General features: G+C 43.4%; 1 protein-coding gene across 1 annotated transcript in view; it reads right to left on the bottom strand.

The window, feature by feature from the left end:
• Positions 1 to 8,580, bottom strand: part of tmem9b (TMEM9 domain family, member B) — a 36,632-nt gene extending 28,052 nt beyond the window's left edge. Inside the window, exon 1 of the mRNA XM_078220720.1 lies at positions 8,439 to 8,580. Coding sequence (XP_078076846.1) covers positions 8,439 to 8,528 — 90 coding nt within the window. The 5' untranslated portion in view covers positions 8,529 to 8,580. The remainder of the gene's footprint in view (positions 1 to 8,438) is intronic.
• Positions 8,581 to 24,940: the final 16,360 nt, after the last annotated feature.

Raw genomic sequence — 24,940 nt, 5'->3', positions numbered from 1 at the left:
ACAGAAATCAAAGTACAAAGGAAACTTAAAAACATCAAATTAAAATGTGATTATTGGGGTCAATAATGCACCCCAACCCCTGCGGTGCCCAGCGGGCGCGGAAAGCGTCAACCTCGCCCGTGGACACCGCATGCTCCCTCTCCAGGGACACCTGGCCGCGAATGTAGCCGCGGTAGAGGGGAAGACAGTCAGGATGGACGGCCCCCTCGATCGCCCGCAGCCTGGACCGGTAAATGGCGCGTTTCGCCAGGCCCAGGAGCAGGTTCACGAGGAGGTCGCCATCCCGACCCTCCCCTCTCCGCACCGGGTGTCCGTAGATCAGGAGCGTGGGACTGAAGTGCAGACAAAACATCAACAAAAGGTTGGAGAGAGCTGATTGTCGGGAGATTGAAAACAGTGCAAGCATGCAGTGAGAAATCTGAGAGCTAGCTCGGAGTTCAGAGCTCCTGAGGTGACTTCAGGATTCAAAAGTGACGCGGAGCACGTGGAAGCAGCTCATTGGCTGAGTACAGTAAGATAAGTATTTACTACTTTTATCACTTGTGGTTGGCAAGGTCTTTATTTTGAGGTTCATAGCATATACTCTGTCGTAACAAGGACCAGGGAAGAACAGTCCTAGAATAATTGATTTTAAGTAGCTCCCAAAAGGTTCAAAGGGGTAAGTCACAACAGAAGAGCTCAAAGCTGTGGTGTGCTCCTCCTACTTTATGTGGGAAGCCGGGAACATTCCAAACAAATCCAAAGACGCGCGGGCTAGGTGGATTGGCCATGTTAAATTGCCCGTAGTGTCCCAAGATGTGTAAGTTAGGGGAATCTGTGAGGTAAATGTATGGGGTTGTGAGCTAGGGTGGGCGGTGGGCCGGGGTAAGATGCTCTGTCTGCTCTGACTAGCACATGGCACTGGTAGTCGGGTAAGAAGTCTCACAACACCAGGTTAAAGTCCAACAGGTTTATTTGGTAGCAAATACCATAAGCTTTCGGAGCACAGCTCCTTCGTCAGATGGGGTGGATATCTATTCTCCAACAGTGCACAGACACAGAAATCAAGTTACAGAATACTAATTAGAATGCAAATCTCTACAGCCAGCCAGGTCTTAAAGGTACAGATAATGTGGGTGGAGGGAGCATTCAACACAGGTTAAAGAGATGTGTATTGTCTCCAGACAGAACAGCTAGTGAGATTCTACAAGCCCAGGAGGCAAGCTGTGGGGGTTACTGATAATGTGACATAAATCCAACATCCCGGTTTAGGCCGTCCTCATGTGTGCGGAACTTGGCTATCAGTTTCTGCTCAGCGACTCTGCGCTGTCATGTGTCGTGAAGGCCGCCTTGGAGAACGCTTACCTGAAGATCCAAGGCTGAATGCCCGTGACTGCTGAAGTGCTCCCCCACAGGAAGAGAACAGTCTTGCCTGGTGATTGTCGAGCGGTGTTCATTCATCCCTTGTCGTAGCGTCTGCATGGTTTCCCCAATGTACCATGCCTCGGGACATCCTTTCCTGCAGCGTATCAGGTAGACAACGTTGGCCGAGTTGCAAGAGTAGGTACCGTGTACCTGGTAGATGGTGTTCTCACGTGAGATGATGGCATCCGTGTCGATGATCCGGCACGTCTGGCAGAGGTTGCTGTGACAGGGTTGTGTGGTGTCGTGGTCACTGTTCTCCTGAAGGCTGGGTAGTTTGCTGCGGACAATGGTCTGTTTGAGGTTGCGTGGTTGTTTGAAGGCAAGAAGTGGGGGTGTGGGGATGGCCTTGGCGAGATGTTCGTCTTCATCAATGACATGTTGAAGGCTCCGGAGGAGATGCCGTAGCTTCTCCGCTCCGGGGAAGTACTGGACGACGAAGGGTACTCTGTCCACCGTGTCCCGTGTTTGTCTTCTGAGGAGGTCGGTGCGGTTTTTCGCTGTGGCGCGTCGGAACTGTTGATCGATGAGTCGAGCGCCATATCCTGTTCTTACGAGGGCATCTTTCAGCGTCTGGAGGTGTCTGTTGCGATCCTCCTCATCCGAGCAGATCCTGTGTATTCGGAGGGCTTGTCCGTAGGGGATGGCTTCTTTTACGTGTTTAGGGTGGAAGCTGGAGAAGTGGAGCATCATGAGGTTATCCGTGGGCTTGCGGTACAGTGAGGTGCTGAGGTGACCGTCCTTAATGGAGATGTGTGTGTCCAAGAATGCAACCGATTCCGGAGAGTAGTCCATGGTGAGTCTGATGGTGGGATGGAACTTGTTGATGTCATCATATAGTTGTTTCAGTGATTGCTCACCATGACTCCAAAGGAAGAAAATGTCATCGATGGTAGTCGGTGCAGACTTGATGGGCCAGATGGCCTCCTTCTGCACTGTCAGGATTCTATGATTTCCAGTGCCCGGGGGAGGGGAGGGTGGCATGTGTGCAAGAAGTGTCTCCGCTGCACCTCCTGGAAGCCTGGGTTTTGGAGTTGGAGAGGCAGCTTCGGACACTGTGAAGCATTCACAGGGTGGAGAGTATCATGGAAAGCACGTACAGGGAGGTGGTCATACCGCAGGCTGAGACTCCACAGGCTGGGTGACCACCAGGCAGAGCAAGAGGACTAGGCAGGCAGTGCAGGAATCTTCTGTGGTCATTTTCCTGCAAAACAGATATACCACTTTGGATACTGTTGGGGGGGAATGGCCTCTCGGGGGAAAGCAGCAACAGTCAAATGCGTTGCACCATAGTTGGTTCTGCTACATGGGAGAGGAGTAAAAAGTGTGGAAATGCAACAGTTATAGGGAACAGATAGGCTTTTCTGTGGCCGTAAACGAGACTCCAGAATGGTATGTTCCCTCCCTGGTGCTAGGGTCAGGGATGTCTCATTCTGGAGAGGGAGGTTGAACAGCCAGTGGTCGTGGTACACATTAGTACCAATGACATAGATAAAAAAGAGGCTTAGGTCCTAAAAGCAGAATATTGTGAGTTAGAAAGTAAACTGAAAAGTAGGACATAAAAGATAGTGATCTCAGGATTACTACCAGTGCCACATACTAGTCAGATAAATAGGTGGCTGAAGAGATGGTGTGAGGGGGAGGGTTTCAGATTCCTGGGACACTGGGACCGATTCTGGGGGTGGTGGGATCAGTGCAAACTGGACAGGTTACACCTTAACAGGTCTGAGACTGATGCCCTTGAGTGGTTGGGGAGGGTTTAAACTAAAATGGCAGGGGGGAATAGGAACCTAAGCAAGGAGTCAGAGGAGGGGGAAACAAGGATAAAAAAAAGGCAGAAAGTGGAATAAAAAAAAGTAATAAGCATAGAAAGCAAGGGCCAGAATCAAACAGAGCCACAGTGAAAAATAATGAGAACAGGACAAGGAATGTTAAACATACAGGCCTTAAGGTTTTGTGCCTTAATACACAGAGCATTCACAATAGAGTGGATGAAAATAGATGTAAATTATAATGATATAATCGGGGTTATGGAGACATGGCAGCAGGGTGACCAGGGATGGGAACTAAACATCCAGGGGTTTTCAGTATTTAGGAAGGACAGACAAAAAGGAAAAGGAGGTGGAGCTGCAATACTGGTTAAAGAGCAAATTAAAGCAATAGTGAGGAAGGATATTAACTCATATGATGTGGAATCTGTATGGGTAGAGCTGAAAAACAGCAAGGGGCAAAAAACATTAGTGGGGGGTTGTATATAAACCCCCAAAATGTAGTGGTGATATTGAGGATGGCATCAAACAGGAAATTAGAGACACATCTGTAATTATGGGTGACTTCAATCTGCTTATAGATTGGGCAAATCAAATTAGTAACAACACCATAGAGGAGGAATTCCTGGACTGTGTACGGGATGATTTTCTGTACCAATACATTGAGGAACCAACTAGAGAACAGACCATCATCCTAGGCTGGGTATTGTGCAATGAGAAAGGAAAAATTGGCAATCTAGATATGCAAGGGCCCTTAGTGATGAGCAACCATAATATGATAAAATTCTTCATCAAGATGGAGAGTGATGTAGTTGATTCTGAGAGAGTTCTGAATCTAAATAAAGGAAACTACGACAGTATGAGACGCAAGCCGGCTACGATAGACTGGAGAACGTTACTTAAAGGATGATGGTGGATAGGCAATGGCAAACATTCAAAGAGCTCATGGATGAACTGTAACAATTGTTACTTCTTGTCTGGCTCAAAAACAGGAAAGGTAGCCAAACCATGGCTTACAGGGGAAATTAGAGGTATTAGATCCAACGAAGAGGCATACAAATTGGCCAGAGAATGCAGCAGACCTGAGGATTGGGAGCAATTTAGAATTAAGCAAAGGAGGACAAAGGAATTGATTAAGAAGGGGAAAATAGAGTAAGCTTGCAAGGAACTTAAAAACTGACTGTAAAAGCTTCTAAAGGTATGTGAAGAGAAAGAGATTGATGAAGACAAATGTAGCTCCCTTACAGTCAGAAATGGGAATTTATAATAGGGAACAAATAAATGGCTGACCTACTAAATACATAAATACAGACGGAAGGTGGCCTAGAGTTATTATCGCTAGACTATTAATCCAGAAACTTAGCTAATGTTCTGGGGATCCGGGTTTGAATTCCCACATGGCAGGTGGTGGAATTTGAATTCAATAAAAAATAGCTGGAATTAAGAATCTACTAATAACCATGAAACCATTGTTGATTGTCAGAAAAACCCATCTGGTTCACTAATGTCCTTTAGGAAAGAAATCTGCCGTCCTTACCTGAACTAGCCTGCATGTGACTCCGAGCCACAGCAATGTGGTTGACTCTCAACTGCGCTCAGGCAACTAGGGGTGGGCAATAAATGCTGGCCAGCCAGCGATGCCCATGTCCCATGAATAAAAAAAACTTTGATTCTGTCTTCACAAAAGAGGGCACAAATAACGAACCAGAAATGTTGGGGAACACAGAGTTTAGTGAGAGGGAGGAACTGAAGGAGATCAGTTTTGGTACGGAAATGGTGTTGTTTAAAGTTTATTTATTAGTGTCACAAGTAGGCTTACATTAACACCTCAATGAAGTTACTGTGAAAATCCCCTAGTCGCCACACTCCAACGCCTGTTAGGGTATACTGAGGGAGAATTTAGCATGGCCAATGTACCTAACCAGCACGTCTTTCGGACTGTGGGAGGAAACTGGAAAACCCGAAGGAAACCCATGCAGACACAGGGAGAATGTGCAGACTCTGCAAACAGTGACTCAAGCTGGGAATCGAACTCGGGTCCCTGACACAGTGAGGCAGCACTGCTAACCACTGTGTCACCGTGCTGGGGAAATTGATGGAATTGAAGGTCGATAAATCCCCAGGGTTTGATAATATAAATCTCGGACTACTTAAGGAAATGGCCCTAGAAATAGTGGATGCATTGGTGGTCATCTTCAAAGATTCTATAATGTCAGGAACAGTTTGTACAGATTGGAGGGTAGCTAATGTAACCGCATTATTTAAAAAGGGAGGTCGAAAGAAAACAGGGAATTTATAGACCAGGAGGCCTGATGTCAATAGTGGGAAGAATACTAGAGTCCATTATGAAAGATTTCATAGCAGAGCATTTGGAAAACAGTGGCAGGATCGGACAGAGTCAGCATAGATTTACGAAAGGGAAATCATGCTTGACAGATCTACTGGAATTCACTGAGGATGTAACTAGTAGAGTTGATGACAGGGGAGCCAGTGGATGTGATTTATTTGGACTTTCAGAAGGCTTTCGACAAAGTCCCACACAAGAGATTTGCATGTAAAATTAAAGCACATGAGATCTGGGGGAAGCGTACTGACATGGATAGAAAACTGGTTCGCAGACCGAAAACAAAGGTTAGGAATAAACTGATCTTTTTTCAAGTGGCAGGCAGTGACTAGTGGGGTACCGCTGGGATCAGAGCTAGGATCCCAGCTATTCACAATGTATTTTAATGATTTAGATGAAGGAAGTAAATGTAATATTTCCAAATTTGCAGATGACACAAAGCTTGGTGGGCTGTGAGGAGGATGCAGAGATGCTTCTGTGTGATTTGGGTAAGTTGAGTGAGTGGGCAAATGCATTGGCAGATGCAGTAATAATATGGATAAATGTGAGGTTATCCACTTTGGTAGCAAAAACAGGAAGACAAATTATTTGAATGGCTATAGATTGAGAGAGGGGAATGTGCAATGAGACCTGGGTGTCCTTGTACACCAGTCGCTGAAAGCATACAGAATTAGCAGACAGTGAAGAAGGCAAAGGTTGGCCTTCATAGCAAGAGGATTCGAGTACAGGAGCAGGGACGTCTCTCTGTAGTTACAGTAAGAAGTTTAACAACACCAGGTTAAAGTCCAACAGGTTTATTTGGTAGCAAAAGCCACACAAGCTTTCGGAGCTCTTAGCCCCTTCTTCAGGTGAGTGGGAATTCCGTTCACAAACAGAGCTTATAAAGACACAGACTCAATTTACATGAATAATGGTTGGAATGCGAATACTTACAACTAATCAAGTCTTTCAGAAACAAAACAATGTGAGTGGAGAGAGCATCAAGACAGGCTAAAAAGATGTGTATTGTCTCCAGACAAGACAGCCAGTGAAACTCTGCAGGTCCACGCAACTGTGGGAGTTACAAATAGTGTGACACTATTTGTAACTCCCACAGTTGCGTGGACCTGCAGAGTTTCACTGGCTGTCTTGTCTGGAGACAATACACATCTTTTTAGCCTGTCTTGATGCTCTCTCCACTCACATTGTTTTGTTTCTGAAAGACTTGATTAGTTGTAAGTATTCGCATTCCAACCATTATTCATGTAAATTGAGTCTGTGTCTTTATAAGCTCTGTTTGTGAACGGAATTCCCACTCACCTGAAGAAGGGGCTAAGAGCTCCGAAAGCTTGTGTGGCTTTTGCTACCAAATAAACCTGTTGGACTTTAACCTGGTGTTGTTAAACTTCTTACTGTGTTTACCCCAGTCCAACGCCGGCATCTCCACATCTCTGTAGTTATACAGGACCTTGGTGAGACCACACCTAGAATACTGTGTGCAGTTTTAGTCTCCTTATCTGAGGAAGAATGTTCTTGCTATGGAGAGAGTGCCGGTGAAGGTTTAACAGACTCGATTCATGGGATAGGAGGTCTAACAAATAAGGAGAGATTGAGTCAGATAAGATTATATTCACTAAAATTTAGAAGAATGAGGGGGATCTCATAGAAACCTATAAAATTCTAACAGGACTAGACAGGGTGCTCCCAATGGCAGAATATTCCAGAACCAGGGGTCATAGTTTAAGGATATGGGATAAACCGTTTATTCTATCATTCCCAAATAAAATAGATCTTCATGTCAAAGTGATCTTATTCTTTCCCGACTTTATTTTCATTATATGCTTTGGAAAATTCTATGTTGACAGGTCTGATTTCTTAATTACTTTCTCTTAGCCTCTTAACGTTCCAGTTCTGCTTACCCTTTACATGTTTTAAAATTTCAGTTTTTCTATATTATCCATTTATATATTCATCACAGGCATCTTTAATAAAAAACTAAAATTCCATGATATCCCTTGGAACTCCAAACTTGGATGCATCCTATTTAATTGTAACCAGACTATATCAAAGCACAGATAATCAATTTCACATTTAACTACCTATCACCCCTGGTCCTAGTTTTTAAAATGGACATATAATCAAAATACTTTCTTAAACTGAAGTGCTTGCAATAATCTACCAGAAAGTAGAGGAATAAAATGCAGCTGTAAACTATCCGGAGTAAGTTATGACACTCCCATCATATAAACTCTCGTGTTTTCATTTGTTCTTTAGTTATAGATTGCAAAAGTTATTTGAACTGTAAAATTCATGAACCGAGTCCATAGGGCCAGTCACAAGACATCGCATGTAATTTCCTGTTTGAAATGTTTCTAAACATCGTGCGGGACAATTTCACAACCCTGGAAACCACTACAACTGCGCCGATGATAATTATTTTCTCATTAATCAATAATTAATCAACCCATTAAATAAAATTAGCATTTGAATCCGAACAGAGTACGCCGTTTATCTAGAATAACTATCTTAAAATCAAGCCTGGGTCCTAAAGGATTAAGAAATTTTAAAATAATCAATTTGGAAAACTGTCAACAATGGCATTCACATGGAAAAAAACGCTATGGCATTCATGATCAGAAAAGAGTGACTCATCCTGCAAACTATTTCACTGAACTGAGGCTGTGTTCAGGGTGAATCGTAACAAAAAAAAGAGGATTGTCAATTTAAGGAATGAGACAGGGCGAGCGGCACATTAGCGACCAAACATATAGGTTGCCGCCTCCACTCATCACCTGTTCCAGTTCTCACTGGAGCCCTTCCTGTCAGGGGCTCAGGGCCAGCCAGCCGCTCGGCCTCCCTCCCTCACTCGGATCAGCGGCAGAACAGGAAATGGTGTCTTTACGGCCTGGAGCTGCGGCTACATCCGCCAACCCCTCACTCCGTACCTTGTTGTCCTCCTCGTTCGTCGCCGATACAAGCAGGCACAGTAGCGACCAGAGGGACAGGACAAGGCCTCGGCTGCATGAGCCCGCCATCACTCCGCGCACTCTCTCCTCTCGCCCCCCCCCCCCCCCCCGTTCTCAGGGCTCCGTCTCCTGGAGACGGCGTTTCCCTAGTAACCGGCAGCCGGGCGCGCCTAACGGCTGAGGCCTACTCCGCCAGCCAGCGCGAGCGACACCTGAACAGCAAACGGACTCGGGCTGAATGGCCTCAGTTTATCTTTTATTTCCTCTTTAGTGTTAAGGTGAGGGAAAGGGAAGAGTAACTCTTGTTGCTTTTGTCTATAACTTTCTGTTAGCCGTATTACATCCGCATTACATTATTCGATTGTTATTTCCAGAACCAGATTGCTTTGATGGAGGATCTCTCAGAAATTAGTTGTGATCCTCTGAACGGCAAAGAATGAGTTACCATCACACTTAGTGGCAGAGGAAGTGGATGCATGGAATAAAGAACAACCCCTGTCTCAAGTAGAATCTATGAGGTCCCTGCAGTGCAGGGGAGGCCATTTGGCCCATCAGATTTGTGCCTACTCTCCGGGGAAGTAATCTGCCTGGGCCTATTCCCCCATCCTGTTCCTGTGGCCCTGTATGTTGATCATGACCAGGCCAGCATATGGGGGGGGGGGCGGTGGGAGTGTGCAAGCTCCATGCAGGCAGTCACCTGGTTCTGTATTAAATAAATACCTTCCTTATTCCAACAAGGTCTGAACTCTCTCTTAATGATTGTAGATGCTGGCCACACAAAATATATAACAAATCCCATCAGTTTCCCCAACACCATTTCTCTATTAATACTGATCTCCTTCAGTTCCTCCTTCTCACTAAATCCAGTGTTCCCCAAAATTTCTGGTATGTTATTTGCGTTCTCCTTTTTAGAGATGACATCACAGTATTTATTTAGTTGGTCAGACATTTCTTTGTCCCCATTATAAATTCCCTTGTTTCTGATGGTGTGGGACTTACATTTGTGTTCACCAATCTTTTTCTCTTCACATACCTATAGAAACGTTTACAGTCAATTTTTATGTTTCCCGCAAGCTTACTCTTTGTACTCTATTTTTCATTTCTTAATCAATCCCTCGATCCTCCTTTGCTAAATTCTAAACTGCTCCCAATCTTTAGGTCTGTTGTTTTTCTTGGCCAATTTGTACACCTGTCCCTTGGATCTAATACTATCTCTAATTTCCCTTGTAAGCCATGTTTGGTCACTTTTCTAGTTTTACTTTTGCGTCACACAGGAATATACAATTGTTGCAGTTTGCCCATGCGCTTCTTGAATGTTTGTCATTGCCTATCTACCGTAATCCCTTTAAGTAACATTTCCTAATCTATCATAGCCAATGACCTCATATCATCATAGTTTCCTTTATTAAGGTTCAGGGCCCTAGTCTCAGAATCAATTATGTCACTCTCCATTTTCATGTTATGGTTGCTCATCCCCAAGAGGTCTTGCACAACTAGATTGCCAGTTATTCCTTTCTCTTACACAATACCCATGGTGGCACAATACGGCACGGTGGCACAGTGGTTAGCACTGCTGCCTCATAGCACCAGGGACCTGGATTCGATTCCTGGCTTGGGTCACTGTGTGGAGTTTGCACATTCTCCCTGTGTCTGCGTGGGTTTCCTCCGGGTGCTCTGGTTTCCTCCCACAGTCCAAAAGATGTGCAGGTTAGGTTGATTGGCCATACTAAATTGACCCTTGGTGTCAGTGGAACTAGCTAGGGTAAATACATGGGATTATGGGGATAGGGACTGGATGGGATTGTGGTCGGTGCAGACTCGATGGGCCAAATGGCCTCCTTCTGCACTGTAGGATTCTATGAATACCCACTCTAGAATTGCCTGCTCTCCAGTTGGTTCCTCAATGTATTGGTCCAGAAAATCATCTCATATACACTTCAGGAATTCCTCTTCTGTGGTAATGTGACTAGTGTAACCCGTCCAGATTGTGCTCATGCAACCCCTCCCAGAACCGGTCCCAATTCCCCAGGAATCTGAAACCTTCCCCCTCACACCACCTCTTCCATCACGTATTCATCTGACATATCCTGCTATTTCTACTCTGACTAGTATATAGCACTGTTCGTAATCCTGAGATCACTACCTTTGAGGTCCAATTTCTCAACTTTCTTCCTAACTCCCTACATTCTGCTTTTAGGACCTCAACCCTTTTTTTACCTATGTCATTGGTACTACTGTGTACCATGACCACTGGCTGTTTAACCTCCCTCTCCAGAATGTCCTGTAACCGCTCCAAGACATCCTTGACTCCAGCACCAGGGAGGCAACATACCATCCTGGAGTCCTGTTTGTGACCACAGAAACGCCAATCTATTCTCATATTGAAATCTAGTCCTATATGTTGAAAAGTAATAACATGAAATTCTTGAATGGAGTCTAAATCAGTTTTTAATTTTCATTACACCTAACAGCTTCCTGATGCTAACAATTTTTTACACAGAGGGTGGTGGGGGCCTGGAATGCGCTGCCAAGTAGGGTGGTGGAGGCAGGCACGCTGACATCGTTTAAGACTTACCTGGATAGTCACATGAGCAGCCTGGGAATGGAGGGATACAAACGATTGGTCTAGTTGGACCAAGGAGCGGCACAGGCTTGGAGGGCCGAAGGGCCTGTTTCCTGTGCTGTACTGTTCTTTGTTCTTTGTAATTCTTCACACTTATTTTGAGTTTTAGTAGTTCTCTGATTAGCCACTGGATGGCATTTTGTGTCCATGGTCTTTTCTCCAAGTGCAGTGACTCCTTTGGTTGGCTGAGCTCAGAACAGGACTGTACTAAAAGAACAAGGATGGATGAGGAAAATGTTCAATTTTTATTATAAAGCAGAATTTATTAAATGCTTCTCCAAATAACTGAACATTTTTCTGATTTTTTTACTTCCTCTTTCCTTGAAGATATTGGAGAATAATTCATCTGGCAAGCACCCTGCTGAATTTCATGTTATTGTTCGCTACTCAAACTAGAACTTTTACAATCAGGTTACCAGATAGGGAGGAGGAAGGGAATCAGGAGCTATTTCAATTTTTTTTCACCTGCTGTCCACTGATGCTGATATTTTTTAACACGGCACTTGTAATACTTTCACACAGAAGAGTAGCAAATTATTAATTTATATTAATCATATTTTTATATTGATACTATTTTCAAATTCAACTCTGTGGTGGAGTGGTAAAAAATTGAAGTTAGGTTAGCATTTGGCTTAGTGTATCCTTTTGATTGTACTTCATTTATAATACTTTGAACATTTGTGCCAAAAACCTCCAACTTTGTCAGTGGCTGGAATTTTCCGGTGCTACTACAATGAATGGAATTTTGGCTGAGTGCCAAATTCTCCATTCTCGCTGGCAGCAGGGCGGGTATGGATGAGATTGGAGAATCCTGCCCTTGAAGTTTATTTTAATTTTAATTTTCATATATTCTGTAATGGAAAATTGTCATTTTAAGTAACGGAGGTTCATTCTAGATCTAGCTGAGTGAGTGAGACTGCACATTACGCTTACAAGCTGTAACAGATATGCTAGTGTACAGTGAGTTAAAGCTAGTGTGGAGTTGAGTTACAATGTAGGTTGTTAGCAGGGAGCATTGTGATGTTAGTGTACCTTTACAAAAGTTTTTTTTAAAAAAACATGATTTCTGCATCTCACAGCTTCAGTGGCTTCTTAACTCACAGCTTCAGTGATGTCATTGTTGCTAGCGTGACTGGAAATGTCCTATTATTGGTACTTAAGTGGTTTAATTAGAGTTGTTTGTGTTTACTCTGGAATTAGTTTTACGATCCTGCATTGTTAGGAGAACGGTCGTAATCTTGGACAGTTTTTTTTTTCATTTTTAGTTTGGAGCTGCAGGTTTTAGTTTTAGAAGGGACAGCAAGCTAAAAAGAAGTGTTTTCCCTCTCTCCCTGCTTTTTCTTTCTTTGGAAATTCTTTTGTTTTCCTGAAGGGTGAAAATCTGCTGTTGTTGGAGGCTGGGTAAGAAGTCTCACAACACCAGGTTAAAGTCAAACAGGTTTATTTGGTAGCAAATACCATAAGCTTTCGGAGCACTGCTCCTTCGTCAGATGGAGTGTATGCGCGATCTTCTTGGAGATCCTCTCCACTTGGAGCCGGCATATGTGCGATCTTCTTGGAGATCCTCTCCACTTGGAGCTGGCAGTCTCTGAACCAGAGTCTCTGGTATTTTGGGAAGCTGCCTTGTCTTCAAACTGTTTGGAGTGAATCCAGAGAACCGCAGACTGCAACCATAGAGGTTTACAGCATGGAAACGCCCTTTGGCCCAACTTGTCCATGCCGACCCTTTTTTTAACCCCGATGCAATTGGCCCATATCCCTCTATACCCATCTTACCGATGTAACTGTCTAAACGCTTCTTAAAAGACAAAATTGTATCCGCCTCTACTACTGCCTCTGGCAGCTTGTTCCAGACACTCACCACCCTCTGTGTGAAAATATTTTCCCTCTGGACCCTTTTGTATCTCTCCCCTCTCACCTTAGACCTATGCCCTCTAAGTTTAGACTCCCCTACCTTTGGGAAAATATATTGACTAGCTGATCTATGCCCCTCATTATTTTATAGACCTCTATAAGATCACCCCTCAGCCTCCTATGCTCCAGAGAAAAAAGTCCCAGTCTATCCAGCTTCTCCTTATAACTCAAACCATCAAGTCCCGGTAGCATCCTAGTAAACCTTTTCTGCACTCTTTCTAGTTTAATATATCCTTTCTATAATAGGGTGACCAGAACTGTACACAGTATTCCAAGTGTGGCCTTACCAATGCCTTGTACAACTTCAACAAGACGTCCCAACTCCTGTATTCAATGTTCTAACCAATGAAACCAAGCATGCCAAATGCCTTCTTCACCACTATGTCCACCTGTGACTCCACTTTCAAGGAGCTATGAACCTGTACCCCTAGATCTCTTTGTTCTATAACTCTCCCTGATGCCCTACCAATAACTGAGTAACTCCTGCGCTGGTTCGATCTACCAAAATGCATCACCTCGCATTTATCTAAATTAAACTCCATCTGCCATTCATCAGCCCACTGGCTCAACTGATCAAGATCCCATTGCAATCCTAGATAACCATCTTCACTGTCCACTATGCCACCAGTTTTGGTGTCATCTACAAACTTATTAACCATGCCTACTAAATTCTCATCCAAATCATTAATATAAATGACAAATAACAGTGGACCCAGCAGTGATCCCTGAGGCACACCGCTGGTCACAGGCCTCCAGTTTGAAAAACAACCCTCTACAATCATCCTCTGTCTTCTATCATCAAGCCAATTTTGAATCCATTTGGCTACCTCACCCCGGATCCCATGAGATTTAACTTATGCAACCAAAGGACACAGTTTCCATTATCAAGTGAGCAGTAGACTTTGCTGTATTGAACGGTTTTGTCTCTGGCAAGGGTTTTGGTTTGACTGGAACACATTAGATATATTTGTTAAGGGTTATACATTATAGTGGTTGTTTTGTTTCTTGTTTGTAATTGATAAAAGTTGGTGCTAATTTTCTTACTATACATGTTGACTATATTCCTAAATAAACTTTGTTTGATAAAAGCTCCCTAATGGGTCATTTGAATCATACCTGAAGGGTATGATTCAGGTGGCACGGTAGCACAGTGGTTAGCACAGCTGCTTCACAGCTCCAGGGCCCTGGGTTCGATTCCCGGCTTGGGTCACTGTCTGTGTGGAGTTTGCACATTCTCCTCGTGTCTGCGTGGGTTTCCTCCGGGTGCTCCGGTTTCCTCCCACAGTCCAAAGATGTGCGGGTTAGGTTGATTGGCCAAGGTTAAAAATTGCCCCTTAAGTCCTGAGATGCGGAGGTTAGAGGGATAAGCGGGTAAATATGTGGGGGTAGGGCCTGGGTGGGATTGTGGTCAGTGCAGACTCGATGGGTTGAATGGCCTCCTTCTGCACTGTAGGATTTCTATATTCTATTCTTCTATATGAACCTATCATGCTTATCCTAGCAAAATTCAAGATGCAAAACTTATGTTCTAGGCAGGCTCCATAAAACACTTTGGAGTTTCTGACCTGAACCATAACAGCATGTATCAGTGAAATAGTTTCTGTATTCACAAGTGCAAACTTTTCTCCACTGGTGACATAAGGTGTGAAGAACAGAACAGATGCAACAGCAATATCTGGTAATTGTTCACATCGCACTGCCTACAAATTATAAACCACCCTAGAAATTGATTATTTGATAGAATCATAGAAATTTCAGCATGAAAGCTAATGCAAACTGCCATCCTTCTTTTTCTTTGTTCTTTTCCCAACATTCCCATGGGCTGAATTCTCACTTTGAAGACAGGAAACAAGAGCTACAGTGCTTTTGGATCAGAAACAACTTCAGTGGAAAACTGACTAAAGTTCAGATTTTCACACGGATAAGCCCTTAATTGAGATAGATATGGATTTCCTATCTGCCTATATTTAATGAGGAGGGGAATAAAGCTGGATCACGTGAAATGTAGGAATCTTTTAAACACCCCATGGCAACTATCACTGAGGCTGTTGGTTGTCCTGAGGGGGAGATCTGCAGTTTGTGCCAAAGCTTTTCCCTTAATTAGAGGTACACAAAATGTCACAGGGGAGACAGAGGCCTTGCACCTGGGGCAGGGCTCCCCCTTGCTACATCAATACTGACCTGGATTTAATACTAGAGTCCATGAGGGAGTGCTGGAATGTCCTCTTCACGGAGGGAAGCAGGAGGAGGCCTCATTGTGCAACAGGGACACCTCTCTGATCACCGTTATCGCCATCCATGTTGAATTCCTTCTCTCTTACCTCTTGTTCTACTCCTCCCTTATCAAGCTTATTCCTTCCATGGTCACCCTGTGCTCAAGTCCATATTAAGAAGAATGCAGGAACCCATCTCAATGACTGAGAGCTTCGCAGTAGAATATTGCAGAGCGCCACCTGACTGGTCTGGACACTGGAATCATAACCTCAGAAGCCTGCTCAATGGTTGCCCTGCTGAGCAGGTGGAATTGATTGTGTCACCTTTGTGCCTCTATCTGGAGCTCCCATTGAGTGTTCAGTAACCATTTCTGCAAGGGAATGCTCTCATCCCCTAGGATCTATCCACACTCTTGGGGAATTGGAGTAAAGATCTGAGGTAGCCTGGTCTGGTGCAGGATGAAGGAGTCATGGCAACTGTCAGGAAAGTGAGCTCACACATGGAAGAAGCTCTTATGGCCTCTGACCTGTTGAAAGTTACAAGTGGAAGGCCTTCCTTTGATTAATATAACTCGCTGGCTACTGGTTGCTTTGATGGTCACATGGATGCATTTGATTGTGCCCTGTACCCGGGGAAATTCAGTAATGAAGGCAAAATCCAATGCCCCCCCCCCCCCCCCCCCCTTGCGAGACTGGGTCTGTTGTTAAATGAACATACTGTCTATCTTTGGAAAAGAGGGCACCAGTGACCAGTGAGATGCAGTGATGTGCAGCCATTGTGGGATGCCACTAAGGTCTGTAGCTGATCCTTGGAAGGAACTAGATACAAAGAAGATCAAGGCCACAGTAACTTTAACGACCACTGGTAGGTCATGGTGACCATTGTTGCAAGGTGCAAGGTTTTTGGTGACCAGGCTCTTTGTAACTCTCAGTCTGAAGAGTTGCAGTTGCCTGCTGCACTGGGACTCAGTCATCTCCAGGTAACTCCACCTTCAGTGATCGATCTAGTGTTGTTGTTTGACCTCCATTACCTTACTTCCTTTCCCATGCCCTCCTGATGCATGGGACTCCATTGGCGAACTGCTCCTGGGTCCAAAATCCCATTATCATACCCTCATTGTCAGCTGCAGCTTTCCTTCTAGATAGGTGTCCTTTCAGTTGTCCTTGGTAGCCTTGCTCTCTGTTTTTCCACCCCGTAATGCTGACCCCCATTCAAAGCCCAGGCACTGAAGGCTCATTCTCCCTAACTATGCAACAGCAAGGACTCCCCCTTACCAAGTGCTCAATCCTCCTTTCCCATTAAGTCGCCTATACGACCGAGCCAATGCCCCAGGGTAGCTACGACTGACTCTCGACTGTGTACCTGTCTGCCTTCAGATAAACTGTTTATGAAGGCATAGGTAACTTGTCTGGACTGTTCAAAATAAGAAGTGCAACTCCTTTATGAGCTATGAAAGTGCTGTGGCGAATAACTCACCTCCTGACTCCCCAAAGACTGTCCACAATCTACAAGGCACAAGGAGTGTGGTGGAATACTCTCATAACATAAGAACTAGGAGCAGGAGTAGACCATCTGGCCCCTCGAGCCTGCTCCGCCACTCAACAAGATCACGGCTGATTTTTTTGTGGACTCAGTTCTACTTACCCGCCCGCTCACCATAACCTTTAATTCCTTTATTGTTCAAAAATCTATCTTATCTTTGCCTTACAAACATTCAACAAGGTAGCTTCAAATGCTTCACTGGGCAGGGAATTCCACAGATTCACAACCCTTTGGGTGAAGAAGTTCCTCCTCAACTCAGTCCTAAATCTGCTCCCCCTTATTTTGAGGCCATGCCCCCGAGTTCTGGGTTTCATCTGCCAGTGGAAACAATCTCCTTGCTTCTACCTTATCTATTCCCTTCATAATTTTATATGTTTCTATAAGATCCCCCCTCACTCTTCTAAATTCCAATGAGGATACTCTCAGTCTACTCAGTCCTTCCTCATAAGCCAACCCTCTCAATTCCGGAATCAACCTAGTGAATCTCCTCTGCACCCCCTCCAGTGCCCAGTATATCCTTTCTCAAGTAAGGAGACCAAAACTGTACTCGAGGTGTGGCCTCACCAACACCTTATACAGCTGCAGCATTACCTCCCTGTTTTTAAACTCCATCCCTCTCGCAATGAAGGACAAAATTCCATTTGCCTTCTTAATTACCTGCTGCATCTGCAAAACAACTTTTTGTGATTCATGCACAAGAACACCCAGGCCCCTCCGCACAGCAGCATTCTGCAATTTTTTACCATTGAAATAATAGTCCATTTTGCTGTTACTCCTTCCAAAATGGATGACCTCACATTTACCAACATTGTATTCCATCTGCCAGACTATTGCCCACTCACTTAAACTATCTATATCCCTTTGCAGACTTTCAGCGTCCTCTGCACACTTTGCTCTTCCACTCATCTCTGTGTCATTTGCAAACTTTGACACACTACGCTTGGTCGTCAACTCTAAATCATCTATGTAAACTGTAAACAATTGTGGTCCCAACAATGATCCCTGAGGCACAGCACTAGTCGCTGATCGCCAACCAGAAAAACACCCATTTATCCCCACTCTTTGCTTTCTGTTAGTTAACCAATCCTCTATCCATGCTAATACATTACCCATTACGCCGTGCACCTTTACCTTATGCAGCAGCCTTTTGTGCGGCACTTTGTCGAATGCCTTCTGGAAATCCCCATTTTCGACCGCGCTCATAATGTCCTCAAAGAATTCCAGTAAATTAGTTAAACATGACCTCCCTTTCATGAACCCATGCTGTGCTTTCCCAATGGGACAATTTCTAATCAGATGTCTCGCTATTTCTTGATGAAAGATTCAAGCATTTTCCCCACTACAGAGGTTAAGCTAACCGGCCTATAGTTACCTGCCTTTTGTCTACCTCCTTTTTTAAACAGTGGCATCACATTTGCTGTTTTCAATCTGCTGGAACTGCCCCAGAGTCCAGTGAATTTTGGTAAATTACCACGAGTGCATTTGCTATTTCCCTTGCCATCTCTTTTAGTACACTGGGATGCATTCCATCAGGGCCAGGAGATTTGTCTACTTTTGCCCCATTAGCTTACTTAACACTGCTTCTTTAGTGATAATGATCATTTCTAGGTCCGCCCCTGCCATAGCCTTATGGTCATCAATTTTTGGCATGTTATTTGTGTCTTCCACTGTGAAGACTATCACAAAATACCTGTTCAATGCCTTGGCCATTTCCTTATTTCCCAATTTTAAATCCCCCTTCTCATCCTCTAAAGGACCAATGTTTACCTAAGCTACTTTTTTCTTTTTATATATTTGTAGAAGTGTTTGCTATTTGTTTTTATATTCTGAGCTACTTTACTCTCATAATCTATCTTACTTTTCTTTATAGCTTTTTTTTGTGGCTTTCTGTTGACCTTTAAAGATTTCCCAATTCTCTAGTTTCCCACTAATCTGTATGCATTTTCTTTCAATTTGAAACCTTCATTTATTTCCTCAGATAGCCATGGCTGATTATGCCTTTTTCTATAGTCCTTCCTTTTCACTGGTATATACTTTTGCTGAACATTGTGAAAAATCACTTTGAAAGTCCTCCACTGTTCCTCAATCGTCCTACAATAAAGTTTTTGCTCCCAGTCTACCTTAGCCAACTCTTCTCCCATCCCATTTTATTCTCCTTTGTTTAGCACAAGACACTGGTATTAGATTTTACCTTCTCATGCTCTATCTGTATTTTAAATTCAACGATACTATGATTGCTCCTTCCAAGAGGATCCCTAACTGAGATCATTAATTATTCCTGTCTCATTACACAAGATCAGAGCTAGGATAGCTTGCTGCTCCCTTGTAGGTTCCATTACATACTGTTCGAGGAAACTATCGCGCATACATCCTATGAACTCCTCCTCAAGGCTTCCTTGACTGACCTGGTTTGACCAATCGACATGTAGATTAAAGTCCCCCATGATAATTGCCGTACCATTTTTACATGCATCAGTTATTTCCTTTTTTATTGCTCGCCCCACCGTGATGTTATTATTTAGCAGTCTATAGACTGCGCGTATCAGTGACTTTTTCTCCTTACTCTTTCTAATTTCCACCCAAATGGATTCAATGCTTTTCTCCATAGAACCTATATCATCTCTCACTACCACCCTGATGTCATCCTTAAATATCAGAGCTACACCACTTCCCTTACCTTCCTGTCTGTCCTTCCGAATAGTCTGATATCCCTGGATATTTAACTCCCAGTCGTGAGCACCCTGCAATCAGGTCTCTGTAATGGCCACTAAATCAGACTCATTTGCAATGATTTGTGCTGTCAACTATTTACCTTGTTTCGAATGCTACGAGCAGTTAGGGAAAGTGCCCTTATGCTAGTTTGTATACCTTTTTGAATCCTAATACCTCCATGAATAACATTTCCTGAGTTCTTCTCCCTTTTAACTTTTATGGTAATTTTCAATGCAGTTGAAATCTTCTCCCCATATGCTAACCTGCTGCTTTGCTTCTTATTAACCATTATACTTCCCATAGTTTTACCCTTCCCTTCCCCACCACTTGCTAGTTTGAAGTCCTTGTGACTATCCTATTTATCCTTTCCGCTAGGACACTGATCCCAGATCGGTTCAGGTGAAGACTGTCCCAATGGTACAGATCCCTCCTGTTCCAAAACTTATGCCAATGCCCCATGAAATGGAACTCCTTTAGCCATGTGTTCACTTCTCTAATTTTCTCATCCCTATGCCAATTCACATGTGGCTTGGGTAGTAATCCAGGGATTATAACCCTTGATAACATTTTCTTTAATTTAGCATCGTGTGTCCTCTTTCCCAGTCTTGCCTGGGAAGTTTGTTTGTCCAAACGTGGACCACGACAATTGGGTCCTTTCCCTCCCACCCCAATATCATTTCAAGCCGGTCAGAGATGTCCCTCACCCTGGCACCGGGCAGGCAACATACTGCGCGGGACTCACGATCTGGCTTACAAAGGATGCTATCAATCCCTCTAATGAGAGACTCCTACAACTACCACTTGTCTTTTTGCTCCCCCCTTTTGAATGGTCTCCTGTACCACAGTGCAGTGGTCAGCTAGCTCATCTTCCCTACAGCCCTCTTTCTCATCCACACAGGGAGCAAGTACCTCATACCTGTTGGACAAGGTCAAGAGCTGAGGCTCCTCTGTTCCTGAATTTAGGACCCCCTACCTGCCTCACTTTGTCACATCCTGCTGTCCCTGACCACTGGCCTAATTTGAGGTACTTAATCCACCGGGTGTGACCACCTCCTGAAACAAAGTGTCCAGGTAACTCTCCCTTTCCCAGATGTGCAGCAAAATCTGAAGCTCAAACTCCAGCTCATTAACTCTGAGCCGAAGTTCTTCGAGCAACCAACACTTGCTGCAGATGTAGTCACTGCAGCTCGCAATGGGATCTGCCAGCTTCTGCATCATACAGCTACAGCACATCACCTGCCCAGCCATCTCTACATAGTTAATTAATTTAATAATTAGTTTTGCAATGTTCTTTTTCAATTTTAGCACAGATTTCCTAACAGCTAATCAGGTCACAACTTTCCTGTGACATCACTTTTTCAGGTTTCTTTCAGTTACCATGCAAACAGTGCTGCTCTGCTCTGCTCTCCAACTGCTCCCTGGAGACTAGGCTGCGGATCCCTGAGGTAAGTTAGTTTTATACTCACTGTGGTGTTCTGCTCCGCTCTCCTATTGCTCCCTGCAGATTAGGCCACAATCCCCAAGGAAAGTTAGTTTTTATACTCACAGTGCTGCTCTGATCCGCCCTCCGACTGCTCCCTGGCGACTAGGCTGTGGATCCATGAGGTAAGTTTGTTTCATAGTCACAGTGCAGCATTGCTCCATCCTCCACTTGCTTGGATGAGAAAAGCTTCAATAATACTCAAGAAGCTTGACACCTTCCAGGACAAGGCAGCCAGTTTGATTGACATTTCATCCACAAGCATTCAATCTCTCCACCACTAATGCACAGTGGCAGCAGTATGTACCATCTACAAGATGCACTGCACAAACCCACCAAGTCTTCTTAGACAGCACCTTCCAAATCCACGATCACTACCACCTAGAAGGATAAGAGCAGCAGATACCTGGGAATACCACCACCTGGAAACTCCCCTCCAGACCATACACCATCCTGACTTGGAAATACATTATCATTCCTCCAGTGTTGTTGGATCAAAATCCTGGAACTCCCGTTGTAACAGCACTGTGGGTGTTCCTACAGCAGTGGTTCAAGAAGGCTGATCAACACCACCTTCTCAAAAGCAATTAGGGATGGTCAATAAATGCTGGCATAGCCAGCGAAGCCAACATCCTTTGAATGAATAACAAAATGGAGAGAACATTGAAAATATATATTTTCATATTGTGTAAAATGTATCCAGATACTTGCATTTATTTGGTTTTAAGTTTGCAAGTGTTATAAAGTTTTGCAAAAGGTCACTTTTGCATTGAGTAAGCACAGAATAATGCAGTAGTCAACCTTAAAAGCAGAGTGGAAAATCCATTTGAATTGGAATATATTGGTCTTCCACTTAAAATAGCTGATGTATATATTAACAAGTTGCCAAGTGTGATAGGGTTAAACTGCCCTATCCTTTTTGTGGCAGTGATTGCATTTTAAACCTATTAGCAGACTGACTGAATGTAACCACAGATATTTTGGATTGAATAAGCAGCAAAATTTCAAAATATATATTGCATATATTTCATAAAAAATCAATTCATAATTATCCATCTCAATTTCAGTTTTAATATAATGAATTTTATCGAGAAAACACAAGAGAATATGTGACTTTTATTGTAACAAGGGCTCGGACAAGAACTCCACTGTTTTTGATGCTTGCTGCTATATGAATTATAACAGCAGTATGTTGGCGACCTAGTTATCCCAGGTTTCTATGACAACTGTCCTTGAATGTCTTCTTTTACTGTTTACCTTCAGACTGAGTCATCAGCTTGAGCAGCTGCTACTGAGTAATACTTGAGTTTATTTTATCCTTTTTCTGAGTTTTGCCTTAATATGATCATGCATATGAGTTGCATGACAATTTAAATATTTTTCTCCCCCTCTCTCACTTTCTCCTCTTCCATCGTCTCCCTTCTTGATGGGAATTGAGGCTGGGCTTCAGCATCAAGAATGTCAGGTGCCTTCTAGCACTATACGTAAGAACATTCAAACATACAAATTAGGAGCAAGAGTAGGCCATTCAATAAGATCATGGCTGATCTGATTGTGGCCTCAGCTCCACAGTGCTGCCTACTCCCAATATCCTTTAACTCCCTTGTTAGTCAAGAATCTATCTCTGCCTTACATATGTTCAGTGATCCAGCCTTAACCACTTTCTTGGGAAGGGAGCTCTAAAGACTCATGACCCTCAGCGAAAAAAATTCTCATCTCCATTTCAAATGGTCAACCCCTTATTTTTAAATCGCCCCCTTAGTTCTAATCCCTCCCACAAGGGAAAACATCCTTTCAGCATATACCCTGTCAGGATCTTATATGTTTCAATAAGATCACCTAATTCTTCTAATGCTTCTAAACTCCAATGGATACAGGTCCAGCCTGTCCAACATTTCCTCATAAAATAATCCTCTGCCATCCCTGGTATCAGTTGAATAAATCTTCTCTGAACTGTTTCTCATGCATTTATGTCCTTTCTTAAACAAGGAGATCAAAACTGTTTGTAGTATGCCACCTGGTCTCACCAAAGCCACATACAAATGTAGCAAAAACAATTTACTTTTATATTCCATTTCCCTTGTAATAAATGACCACAGTCCATTTGCCTTCCTGATCACTTGCTGTACCTGCATATTAATGTTCCCTGATTCATGTACCAGGACAACCAGCTCCCCCTGTACCTCAAAGTTATGCAGTTTCCCTCCATTTAACTAAATGCTACTTTTCTATTCTTCCTGTCAAAATGGACAAGTTCATACTGGATAAAAGCAAATTACTGCAGATGCTGGAATCTGAAACCAAAAGAGAGTTTCTGGACTTGAAACGTCAGCTCTTTTCTCTCCTTACAGATGCTGCTAGACCTGCTGAGATTTTCCAGCATTTTCTCTTTTGGACAAGTCCATATTTTCTCACATTATACTCCATCTGCCAAATTATGCTCTCTCAACCAATCAAGATCTTTTTCAGATTCCTTATTGTTATATATTTGAAAGGGTTGCAGGCTGCTTTTAAGAGCTGATCACATGATTTAATGGCGATGTAATTAGTTGTATGCAGAGACTGCTGTTTTACTTTCAGTTTTGTACTTGGTGCAGTGCAGAAAACATCTCCTGGAATAAATCTGTTGTTACTTTGAATCCAAGTGTGAAAACCACATTACTTTATTTTTGTTAAAACCCACAACCCCTAACAAAGTTAGGACATTACAGAAAGAAAATTGGTGCAGGTTTGTTTCATCGAGAACATCGGGAAAAGATCCTAAGTAGAAAGAGAAAGATATAGTCGTTCCTCACACTTTGAATATTAGAAGGCTGGGGAGAAGCAACAACAGTTTTAAAGATAAAAGTGCCAATGAAGGAAGGCTCAAGTAAGAAAAAGCTGTCTGTGGGTTTTAAAAGAGGGTTTTTGTCCCACAATCAGAGAAGGGTGAGAGTCCAGCCAGTTTCTGGCATATTTGAAAAGCGGGATGCTTTGTTGTATGGCTGGGGCTAATTTTTAAAAAAATCAAGTCAATGATCTCCCAGAGATCGCTAGTTTTGGCAAGAGAAATGGCAGGTCAATGGGATCCATGGGCCCTTTCATTAAAAAAATGAATCATGGAGTTCCTATGCAGAGCAGTTTTAGTGCTTTGTACAAGCAAATAAAATTGCAAATGAGTTGCTTGTCCCAGCTTTTCTTAGTACAATATGAAGAAAACTTTTAATTTGTTCCAGAACTTGGTTCATCCAGCAAAGCCGGGAACCAAAACTTACGATGACTCAACAAGAACTTTGAAGAACGTTACACTCTAAAACTATTGATCATCACAGAATAGTTCAGGTTCCACCAAAGGGATCAAGTGGAAGGTGAAAGCGTTGTTCAGTTTCTGGCAACCTTAAAAAGGTTGGCACAACATTAAGAGTCTGGTGACTCATTAGAAGATTCTCTTCAAGATCATCTAGTTTTGTGGTTCTCCAAAATGAGGCTATCCAAAGAAGATTGCTTACTGAATTAACATGCATTGAGTATAAAGACAACAGTAGAAATTGCAGTGTCAATGGAACTGGCTGCTAAAGAGGCTTCACAATTTGGTGCAGGAGTGAAGATCCACAAGTTGGGAACAGCCCATAAGAAGTCCAAACAGCAACAAGCATGTCACAGATGTGCCAAAATGGGTTATTCAGTGAGTGAATTCTGGTGCAAGGATAGTCGATGCAAAAATTGTGGTAAAATGGGTCACATTGCAAACGTGTGCTGGGCTAGACAAGCTTCCACTGAGAAGACTATTCAGAAGGAGAATCTGGGTACTTTCAAGAAGAACTAGTTTCATTCTACAAAATGAATTTACAACATGGAAGAAAAGAATTATGACAGTGAAGAAGGGTGTCCAGAAATATGATGAAGAGCTCCACCTGAACATCCGGGTGATTCACATAGATTTTGATTGATTCCAAAGCTAAGTGGACAACCTATTAGGATGGAAGTTGATATTGGCGCTGCTGTATCTTTAATTCC

This window comes from Mustelus asterias, chromosome 9 (genome assembly GCF_964213995.1).
Source record: "Mustelus asterias chromosome 9, sMusAst1.hap1.1, whole genome shotgun sequence".
NCBI lineage: Eukaryota > Metazoa > Chordata > Chondrichthyes > Carcharhiniformes > Triakidae > Mustelus > Mustelus asterias.
The sequence above is the reverse complement of the archived record's forward strand: the minus strand, read 5'-3'. Positions and strand labels throughout refer to the sequence as shown.